Source organism: Carya illinoinensis, chromosome 11, assembly GCF_018687715.1.
Source record: "Carya illinoinensis cultivar Pawnee chromosome 11, C.illinoinensisPawnee_v1, whole genome shotgun sequence".
In the NCBI taxonomy this organism is placed as follows: Eukaryota; Viridiplantae; Streptophyta; class Magnoliopsida; order Fagales; family Juglandaceae; genus Carya; species Carya illinoinensis.
Window position 1 is genome coordinate 40,336,720 of NC_056762.1, and position 11,955 is coordinate 40,348,674.

At 34.4% G+C, this 11,955-nt stretch overlaps 1 protein-coding gene across 1 annotated transcript; it reads left to right on the forward strand.

Moving 5' to 3' along the window:
- Window positions 1–8,080: 8,080 nt before the first annotated feature.
- LOC122281371 (transcription factor TCP4-like) lies at window positions 8,081–11,100 on the forward strand. Its single transcript, XM_043092800.1, has 2 exons — window positions 8,081–10,568; window positions 10,699–11,100. Exon 1 carries the CDS (start codon window positions 9,245–9,247, stop codon window positions 10,526–10,528), a length of 1,284 nt encoding a protein of 427 aa, XP_042948734.1. The 5' UTR covers window positions 8,081–9,244; the 3' UTR covers window positions 10,529–10,568; window positions 10,699–11,100.
- Window positions 11,101–11,955: the final 855 nt, after the last annotated feature.

The window sequence follows — 11,955 nt, forward strand, 5'->3', positions numbered from 1 at the left end:
ATTCCACTTTTTACTTTATTTTTTACACGTATAGTTACTAACAACCATTTCCTTTGACACCCTAAGTTGATTAATTTTTTCATTTTAGACTCTAGCAGTTAGGCTATGTTGCCGTGTCTTCCGGTCTAATATGCTTCATTTTCAGGCTGATCATAAATACCACCTAGCTATTTTAATTAGTGGCTTCAAGATGATGGCTGTGACACCTCTATATATATATATTTATATATAAATGAAGCTTAATTTAGGTAGAACCGTAGAAAATTAGTGATTTAGTTGGGTTGAATAATTGTACTTTATATTCACGGAATGAAATGGATAAATCAATGCCACTCATGTCCGCAAGGGTTGGATACTACACTAAATGCTGCAAAATTCAGCAACTTGCAATTTGGACCGGAATACGCCTCATAATTCCAATTCGAGCTAGGATCAAGGAAAATATTAATATGCCTCATGAGTTTGCTTTCTCATTTTGATCGTTTATGTATTTAAATTTTTAATTTTTTTTATCTAATGATTAAAAAATTGACTTTTAATATATTGATTTATTTTTAAAAATATTTAAATTTGTTAAAAAAATTTTAAAAATAAAATTTATACTAATTGATACATTTAACTGTTAAAACTGTACGGCACACAGTACTATCCCTAAGATCAATTAGAGATCAATTATCAAATTTAGAGGATGATAGAGTAATAGCATTTAATACTACATGTTCAAAAGTCATAGAAGGGACAATAAATATCCATTGCCTGAGTGCTAAACTGCCACAAAAGTTATAAATAAATAAATAGAAAGTCTGTATTCGTTGGGGTATTTTGTAACATACCCATCATCCTTTTAAATCTACTTATGACAAAAAGAAAAATCCAAAAAAAATGATGGGGGCAAAAAAAAAAAAAAACCATGCCCTAATCGCTTCAAATCAACTTCCAGAATTTCTAGATAGTAAGGTATCATTTGGTTATACAGTTTAGATGTAATGATATGAGATTTTTTGTTAAAAATTAAATAAAATATTGTTATAATATAATTTTTAATATTAATTTTATTTTATAATTTAAAAAAATTAAATTATTTATTATATTTTATGCGAGAATTTAAAAAAATTATAATAATTATATGAAATGAAATTATTTGAAATTTGGTAACAAAAAAAGCAATTCTATTTTCTTTTCTTTTTAATTAAAATGAGAAATGGTTCAATATAAGTTTATATAAATCCTCAGAAACATGCATCGAATTCCATTGAGACCCAAAAAAGATTATATTAAAAATTAAATGAGCTCGAAAACTGCGGCTTCTCCCCATATAGTATGAGCACAAAGATTCTCTTGAGTTGCACAAAGAAGTCATGTAATTTATTTCATATTATGTTATATAATTTAATTATTAAATCTTTTTAAATTCTTATATAAAATAAAATAAATAATTTAATAATATTTTATATTTTAATAATATTTTATTTAACTTTCATATAATTTAATTTATTTGTATAATTAAAGGAGGAATAAACCTATATTCTAACTACAAAAACAATAAATATTTTAATACTGAAACAGAAATATCTTTTTATTTTATTTTATATAGATACTAATGTATAAGTTTTGCATACTATTTAAAAAAATAGTAAAATCTATCATTTAAAAAAAATACTCTTTTTATGTAAATTTTAAAAGAAAAAATCTACACAACCTCCAAACACCCCAACATCCCATTCTTTTTCAATTTTTTAATATTTTTTTAATATTTTTTTTGAATTTATTCTTTTTAAGTTAATTTAATTATTTTATTCATTATTTATATATTAAATATTTAATAAAAAATAAAATAATAAAAATTAAAAAAAAAAGTGGAATGTTAGAATGTTGGAAGGTTATGTAGCAAAACCCATATTAAATTTAATCACTTTTTCATAAAAAGAAGGCTGAAACTTGTATCATTTCATTTTATAAATTAAGCTTTCTTTTTGAGTTTTGTTTTTCCCAACAACTTTAATGTTGTTTAGAACTTCTGCGATGCATCGTGTCGACACCTGAAAAATAATGACAACCTCAACTCCAAGTCTCCACGCCTGCACGTGCCAAATAATTGCAGTACTTAGCTTTCATAGTATTTCCTTGGTCTGTCCAACTTTGTGTTGTTGATGCGCGGAGGATGTTCCATATGCTGATCAACTGCTAATTAAATACGAACTTGGAAATTGTTACGTGTCCAATATAAACTCTCGGGTAATTTTTTTAATGGTTTTAGCAAAATAAATTTTATATACTATATTACAATTCTACTTGCATCATATAAAGTAAGATGTGGCATACATATTATTATTAAAATGATCATTTATTACATATTTATTTATTATTAAATAATGATAAATACGTCACATTATATATAATAAGATAAAAATAAGATAATAGTACGTGTATAGTGTTACTCTTCAAAACAGGATTATTGTTGCTAGTGCAAGTAAAGAAAAGGAAGTAGAACTTTCAAACATCATTGTCCAGCTCCTGCAAATTGAAGCCTCCTTTAAGAAAATGAAGACTCCGTAAGGACGAGTTTAACTATTTTTTCAAGAGATGCTATGGTCATCAAGTGATTTTATGAAAATAAATCTATAAACTGACATGATTTTATATGATATGATAAAATTTATTATACAATAAAATTAATTTTACAATCTAATTAACGTACCACATTAAACCAATTCAATTAATGCATGAATTTATTTTTATGAGATCTTTTTATAATTAAATTATTTCTCTTTTTCCAAACGTGATACATGGAGTGTTTCAAGCGTGACCTACATATATCAATATCAAGTTAATTCAGGAATAAATCATAGTCAAAGGCAGTAATTTCCATGGCTTTTTAATTTGTTTCCTACCGTGTGACTATTATTTCTCCACCAATTCTCCATTTTGGTCACGAATAAAATGTAGCTTTTAAAATAATAAAAGCTATGGTAATTCTTCTTTTCTTTGCAGAGGAGCTATAAAAAATTAAAATTAATTATAATAATAAAGGATTATTGCTTCTATTTAATGAGCTCTGATTTTATTGATCATCCCAAGTCAGCCGATCGTTTCTTTTCCATCTTCTTCCCCATAAATGTTAATTAGTGGCTAATTCTCCATTTGATTCTATTCGTGACTTCGTGTTCTATTGAGTAAATATGCTATTTTTCATCAAGCAAGTCAATATCTAATTACCAACGGTTTAAAAGATGTTCATTCATATTCGTTCATGTTGGCTTAATTTCATTCATATTGAGTTCTATTTGATTTTTTTTTTTCATTTTTTTATCGTCCCGATTAATGCTAAATATGATTAATTCAGGCCGTGCAAATAGTTTATTTAAGGATAGACTTTTACATGAATCTGCATTTTTTTAAGGGGTCTACAAAAAACAAACTTATTTATATAAATCATTTCTCTTTTTTCATTCTCATCTCTTCTCTGCTAAATATTTTAGGTAATTTGACTCAGTCCATTGATTATCCATATATAACTTCGTCTCCATGAACATGTTTTACCTAATATCTTTTATTAAAAAAATTAATTAATTTTGCACATAAATCTACCCTTTCACCCACTCTGATTTTCTTACATAGTATTATTAATTGGAAAGTTTATCAAATTTTTATCAAAATAAACAAGCCAATTAATTTGTGATCAGTAAGTTCCAATTGGCTTGATAATAGCCTAGGAATACAATCCAACTGCATTTCGTTAAAACTTATTATTGACTATGTTTAATACGCCTAATGGCCAGTCCTCCAATAGTATGGATCTTCGTTCTCGGGACTTGTAATTATAGAGAAGAGATTGGCAGAAGGAGGCCCTTGGGTGATCCGGGAAGTTTATAATGTCTAAATTAGCAATAATCATTAGATAATATTAGAATGCCAAAATTTAGCAAATGAGTTCTCAATCATCAATCCCCTTAGCAGATAGTTGGGGGATCTATTTATACCTTACCTCGAGGGTCAGGCGACCATGCCCATTCTCTCTATTTGGTGTGCTTCCTTCTTCTGTTGGTGTAGCAGTTTGTGCTCCTTGCATAGCGTCTCATCTTCTAACCTAAATTCTTAAGCTCAACTTACACAGATCGTGAGTCCTAGTCAGGTCGCTGAGGGGCTTTGTGGGCCTAGTCTGACTTTTCGAATCCTTTGGAGTGTGAGGGACCCCCCTGAGGTTGGATTTGGGCGGGCCCACCTAGGTCTCAGGCTTGAGAAAAATCTCTCAAACACTTATGGTATCCATTTATTAGTACAAAATAATATATATTTTGATCATATATATATCAATTGTATTGCAATGACCAAAATCTCGCATATTTTGTACAAGTTCATGCATTATATTGATTTTCAATCACATCTACCAATCGAATTTCTAAAAGGGCTTTGCTACATACAGTCGGCGTGCAGTCGGCTGTACGGAATGAATAAAAAAAATTATAATTTTTTTTTTTATATTCAAAGGGACCTACATGAATAAAAAAAAATTAAAAAAATAATTTTTTTTTCATGTAGGTCCCGTATTAATTCACTTTTTTACAGCTGACTGCACGCTGACTGCATCTGCAGACTGCAAAAAATATTTCTCTTTCTAAAAAAGCTTTTAAATTATCTTGAGAATTTATCTAAAAAAACACATTTCCTTGAGATTTATGCCTCTTTTTTTTTTTTTGGCTGAATAGATTTATCATTTGAAAAAAAAAAAACTATTCTCTAGAGTAATCTAGTAAAATGTTTATAGGATATAATTTAATTTTAAAAATAAATTTTAAAATTTAAATTTTATAAATTAAATCTTATTATTTAAATTTTGTAAATAGTATGTTCTGTATACATACATAAAATACAAGAACTCTTATCATTTATTCCTTTTGGCAAAAGTCATATACTATTATTATTGTAAAGTAAAATGCAAGTTGCTTTAATCCATAGCAAAGTTTACATCCTACAATAGCAATCGAGGCATGTCGTTCTCATTAGACTTGGAAAGGGTTTGCGGCCAATCAAGGAAGTTTAATAAAAGATGGTTTGAAAATTATTTTGAGTAGAGGAGGGGACAATACTTTATTACCATTGATATTTTTTGAGCCGAACAATAATATCTTATTAATTTATTTTGACACAAAGTAAACTTAATTAATATAATATATTATATCTATTTTATAATATATATACGTCAAGTTATATTAAAATTATAAAAAATTTTGTAACTAAAATATTTATCATATATTTAGAACTCGTTTGATAAAAATGATATGAGATATTTTTAGATAAAAATTGAAATTTGAATAAAATATTGTTAGAATATTATTATTATTTTAAAATTTTAAAAAATTAAATTATTTATTATATTTTATATAAAAATTAAAAAGAAATTAAAATGATAATATTAGATAAGAGAAAACACTGTCTAAATCGATCTCACCACCAAAATGACATTTGGCTAACGATGATAATTTTCAGTTATTAAATAAGAAAATCGTACTAAAAATTATTGTACTTTTCTTAATTTTTTTTAACCTTAACGTACGTTAAATAATGTAAAAAGGACATCGCCGAAGTAATTTAATTACAAACCACAGAAGGACAAGTAGTTAAGAACATGAAGAAGCCTACTCCTATCGTACCCACCCGAGCGTGTGCTGATTGATTTTTATTTATTTAATAATTAAGAAAACATTTTTTAATAATTTAACAATTTAATTTTAATATTTAAAAGATTTGAAAAAAATTTATATATTTCGGTAAGGGGTGGACGTAACAGTCCCTTAAGAACAGAGACATGGTTGTTGCAGAAAATGAAACAAGACACGCCCTTAAACTTAAGGTTCAGTACTGTAGTACTAAGAAGGAATTCAGTTGATCCATTGAAAACAAACAGAAAATGGATGAAATTCAAATAAAACTTCAATTGAAGCAACTTCTAGTCCAGTCCTGCAACTCCTCTTTCCAGATAACCTGGAGAACTGGAGAGAATATTGATAATTACGGCCATTACCATCACTCACGGACGAAAGTTCCCATCTCTGCCATTTCAAGATAAACAAGAAACCTCAATTCAATGAAACGAAAATGGAGATCATGTTGTACAAGGCAACTGGACCAGATGGTTAATTTTACTTTTCTCTTCTTTAACAAGTCGATAACCAAAAGCCCTCCATTCACTTCACACCCTATATGGCCCAGCTCCGCTTGAAATTCTCTGCCCTCAACCTCAAAAAAACCACCAACAAAATCCCGGCACCTCCTTTCCATCTTCTTTTGCAACAAAATCCTATCATTTCCTCCTACACCATGTCTTCCCTTTTACTCCAAATATATGGTGTTCATCGTTTGACACCGTCCTCTTTCAAAATTTTGGTGGTGCTTCAATCCTGCCAAGAAAAAGAACCTAAAACTAAAAGCTTGAGACTTGATTTGCCACCCAAAACTTATCAAAGGATTGGATCTAAGGATTCGTGGATGGCAAATTTATTTCGATGATAACAGGCTCTGAGGTCTGGACTCTGGACACAGGCACTCAAAAGCAAATACCTTCTAAACTAAAATGTCTTTCAATATACTTGGATTTGGAAAGGTATCATTAAACTTAGAGAGCTGTCAACATATCAAAAAGGTGACTACTTTAACACCAAGAATAGAAGAATATCAAAAACATGGTCTGACCCATGGATACCTTCTTTACCCGTCTTCAAACCCACACCCTATTCCCGACCACCTTCCACTGTTTCTATTTTCATCATTCCCAAAGTCCTCGAAAGTGCAGATTAAATTTTCTAACACTAAAGCCAAATGCCAACGCCAATGGGAAATTCTCGGTCAAACTACTTTTCTTGAACCGATGCATGACCTCCACAAAACGGCAAATGTCATTACAGAATTGAAGAAGAGAGTGAAGCTATTGATTCACTATGCTTCACTGACACTGACAATACAGAGCACCTATTCATTAATTGCTTTGAGTAATATGGAAACAAACCCCAGCTTGGTCAATCCAAATGAAATCACTTTCCACGAAACCGAATGTCTGGATGGATAAAAACTATCATAGATCCCCACAAATGGCTTGGAAAAATGGAATATACATAAAAGAATTCTCAATTTCTCATCACTTTACAGTCTATCCTCTGGTTACCCTGGATCTACCAGGGATGAATACAACAATAATGGACAAGGCACCGAATACCATACTACAAGTGGCGCATGATATAAAGGACCTCATCAAACCGAGCAGAATGGATACCATCTCCTGAAGGATCTTTCAAACTCAGCTCTTATGTGGGACTCAAATTCATTTGTTGTGGCCATCTATACGAGGTACCATAGTTAGCACAAAAGCTAATAAAATAGGACGAACTCGGAGGCTAGAATGCTGCATGTAACACAGGAAATACTTGGAGGCTATAAATAAAATTGAAATTCATAAATCAAATTATACCCTCTAATACACCATTGCCATTAGTGGTGTATTAAGTTAATAGTCTTATAAATAGCAATGATCTTATGCACCACCTTGTTTTAAACTAGATATATTTTTATAAGATTATTTATAAAAGTAATATTGTCTTTCACGTGAGTATATTTAATTTAAAATATAAATTACAAAGGTGATTTTACAAATAAGATTAGTCTAATAAATAAGCGGTTATAGATTGTTTAAACGCTGTATATAATTTTTAAAAAAATTAATAAATATAAAATTTATATAAAAATATCAATTTTTTAATAATACCTGTACAACTTATAATCAGAATCAACATTATTCATAAATAAATAAATAAAAAATAAACACAGTCCAAATTAAGGAGAAGTCACGGCAGTCGTACATGCAATCAAAATGTGGAAGGACAGATTTATGATGAGAGTCCCCACCAACCGGCAACCGGCGCAAGTCTCCAATCATACAAGAGTTGCAGCATTCAAAAGGCAGGGTAAGTGGCATATAATGGTTCTAATCCACCGAAGCATCATCCAGCCAGTCATAAGATACATGACAACCATCCAACTCCTAACCAGGAACTAGGAAGGTAAAAAAAAAAAAAAAAAACTGAAAAACCTACTTAATGTGAGAGGAAGAATATAAGAGACCAGAGAGCGGGTTACGAGAGAGAGGCGCAGGCGGGGAGATTAAAGTTGAAAGAGGAGCAAAAAGCTGGCTGGATTGAGTGAAAGTGTTTGGTTTGGATTTTTGTGCAGCGTTGCTAGTACAAGAACAGCAGCAGACGCAGTGATGAGATCACAGAAATCTTTAATCCTCTTTCTGACCAAACACTGCCACCCTCATCACTGGCTTCATCAAAGGTCCGTATAGGCCTATAGGGAATTCTTCTTCCCTATAACCTTTATTCAGTGTTCCACCACCTCCATATAAACCTCTCTCTCTTCTCCCTCTCCCTCCCCCCCCCTCTCTCTCTCTCAGAGTCTCACACAGCATGGAAAAACTGCAGGAAGATTTCCAAGAAGATTCCTCTTGAAATTGGGTGTATCTAGTTCCCTGGGTTTGCTTGGTCAAGTGGAGTATTAAACTATTTACCAACAAAAAAAATTTCAGTTTGGTTGGGACATTCTGAGTGTATCAAAAGCTGTGTAAAGAGACAGTAAGAGAGAGGCAAAGAGATGGGTTAGGTTGAATATATAGCTGGCCTTAGCCTTCTGGGTCTGGTTTGTTGTTTTCTTTTTTCTTTTTCATTTTTTTTTCAACTTAGAGGGCTTTGGTTTGTGATGTTGGGTAATGGAAACTGGAAAAACTGAATGGCAGAGCCTTTTGCGAGAGGTAGCAGCAGAAATATCAGGTCTCAGTTGGGTGGCAGTTGCACAAGCAACAAGAGGAGGGTGGAAAGCAAAGGGAGAGTAAAGAATCAACAACCCACAAAGAAAAAGTGTGCTGCTCCTTTAAAAGCTGGAAGGGGAAAAGCACAAGGGGCCGAGTCTGGATCCTCAAAGGAATCATCATCATCAACATCAAAACCCAGTTCTAAATTCAAGGCATGCTCAAGAAGAGGGAGAAGAAGAAGAAGAAGACGACCAAGATTCCACATCACAGCAAAAAAAGCATCACCATCATCAACAGCAAGAGGCAGTCTTCCATTTCCAGCACCACCATCTCCATCAAAACCAACATTTGTATGGAGGATTAGACTCACAACCACAACCATCGCAACCTCCAAAGAAACGCTCTCACTTTCCTTCTCCTCAGACTTGCATCGAATATGCAGGGAAAATGGGAGAGAACCACCACCAAGCCACAAGATCGTCGAGATTGGGGATAAGAAGCGGAGGCGGCGAGATCGTGGAGGTTCAAGGAGGCCACATTGTTCGCTCCACTGGACGCAAGGACCGCCACAGCAAGGTCTGCACCGCCAAGGGGCCCAGAGACCGTCGGGTCCGTCTCTCCGCCCACACCGCAATCCAGTTCTACGACGTCCAGGATCGGCTTGGCTACGATCGACCCAGCAAGGCCGTCGATTGGCTCATAAAAAAAGCCAAGGCCGCCATCGACGAGCTCGCAAAGCTCCCAGCGTGGAACCCCACAACTTCGGTCTCCACCACCACCTCACAACAAGAGCAATACAGCCAGCAGCCGCAGATAATCCACGAGAACGAGAATCCAATCGGTATCCACCGTGTTCCGATGGATATTGCTTCAAGCAGTAGGAGGACAACAACTGCAATGGTGGGCTGCGATGGTGGTAGAGTTTCAGAAGCTGATATGCATAATCTTCAATCAGTCCAGATGGGCCAGAACCCGAATAATAGTTGTAGTTTTCTTCCACCATCGCTGGACTCGGACTCTATTGCTGAAACAATCAAGTCTTTTTTCCCTACGGGTGCATCGGCGGAGACAATGCACTCTCCTTCGCCGATACAGTATCAGAATTACCCACCAGATTTACAGTTGAGAACTAGTAGCCAGAGCCAAGATCTGCGGCTCTCACTTCAGTCTTTTCACGACCCAGTTGATCTTCTGCACCAACACCAGCACCGGAATCAGCACCAGGCCCAGACCCATCATCATCAAAATGAACAAATGCCGTTTTTCTCCGGAACAATCCCATTGGGTTACGATGGGTCCTCCTCTGCTGGGTGGTCTGAGCACCACCAATACCCCCCAGCAGATACGGGCCACTTCCAGAGAATGATAGCTTGGAATAGTGCTGGTGCAGACACTGGTAATCCCAACAGTGGAGGCGGTAGTGGATTCGTCTTCAATTCACCACCGCCACCTCCTTTGTTCGGCCAAAACCAGTTTTCTACGCAGAGGGGACCCCTTCAGTCCAGTAACAACACCTTTTCGGTTCGCGCTTGGATAGACCCGTCAATTGCCACCGCCTCCGCTTATCACCATCAAATTCCGCCAACAACCCATCAGTCCTCAACATCGAGCATTGGATTCGCCTCCGGCGGATTCTCCGGGTTTCACAATCCAGCACGTATCCAGGGTGAAGAGGAGCACGACGGCATCTCAAACAAGCCGTCCTCTGCCTCCTCCGATTCTCGCCATTGATTGATCAGAATAAAGCGACCGATTTCCCTCTCTTTACGAGGTGCTACCTTCAAAACCCACTTCCCAAATTCATCTAAAATGCCTCATTACCCACTTTTAACTTGACTTTCCCACAAATAATCTACCTGTTTGTTAAAATGCTTTTACATTACTCTCTTATCATGCACTAGGAGAACCAAGAAGAGTAATTATTATGTCAATAGAGAATTGGAGGAGAGGAGACTTTCAGTCAATTTGATCCGATGGCGTCTCCCATGGGAAGAAGAAATCTGAGTACCTTTCAGGCTATTCGGTCCGCGGTTTGTTTAGTTTCTATCATCTGATTATGTTCTAGCTTTGTTGTTATGTTTGAGTGGGCTACTAGAGCTCAACTTTGTTTAAGTTGTTGGATTGCTGTGTTTCTGTCGGGAGACTTCGTACATGTCATGCTGTTTAATTTCACTTTCATTTCTAGCGTTTCCAGCGGTGAAACAGCAACTAGTTTGTTCTAATAAACCTGGGCAGAGCATGGCTCTGTTTCGACCATTTGTCATAAAACCCGGCAAAACCAATCAACTCATATGGTTCTCTCTCTTTCACCTCACCTTAGAAATGGACATCTTCTTAAAGAATTGCCAAGTAGATGAAAGGTTTTTTATTTATTTATTTTATTTTTTACAATTTTTTCTGAATGATTTGTGTGATTGGTTCCTTCCTATACCACTTTCCGCTGGAACAGTTATAATTTCCTTCGAGGGTTTCCTTAAACCTGCAAAAGGAATTAAAAGATTATCTTATCTTTTAAATCTTGCTCGGATTTTGGGATCACAGGACTAGAGGTCATTTTCCTTGTGCAGTAGATTGTTGAGAAGAAAAGTAGTTTGTTCCACAATTCTCTCTCCTCCCAACCTAAAAAGGGAAAAATGGCAAATTTCTGCTTTTGTAGTGTCGTATCTTCTTACTGCCGATCTTTATAGCCTCTTTGGTATATATAAACTGACTGGAACAGTGTTCACTAGGACTGCGGAAATTGCCATAGACCTCGCTCTTGAAAGGGAAAGCAAAACAAGGATGAATCTTGACAACTAATTTACTCAATTAGTGCTACTTAGGTGGGGTCTAGAAAAGTTGAAACCCCTATGTACCCATATGAGGAGAATCTGGTTTCTCTTATTCAGCCCTCCTATGTATTAGATTTGGCGTGTCTTCAAAAAGGTGATCTTAGGGTGCAACAAAGGATTAGATTTAAATAAGTTGAGTATATATATTATCTATATTAGATAAAAAATAAAAAAACAGGTATGAGGTGTAGGGATGATGAGGAATGTGGTGTAAAGATGATGAGTATAATTTTTTATATAAAAAATAGCCATGGCAAGTGGGCTAACTGGAGTACATCTCCGCAGGAGGAACCAAGAAAGCGGAATTATTGAACACATGTTCAACAA

Coding starts and splice junctions, on each gene's coding strand:
- LOC122281371 (XM_043092800.1), top strand. CDS start 9,245: ATGGGAGAGAACCACCACCAAGCCACAAGATCGTCGAGATTGGGGATA.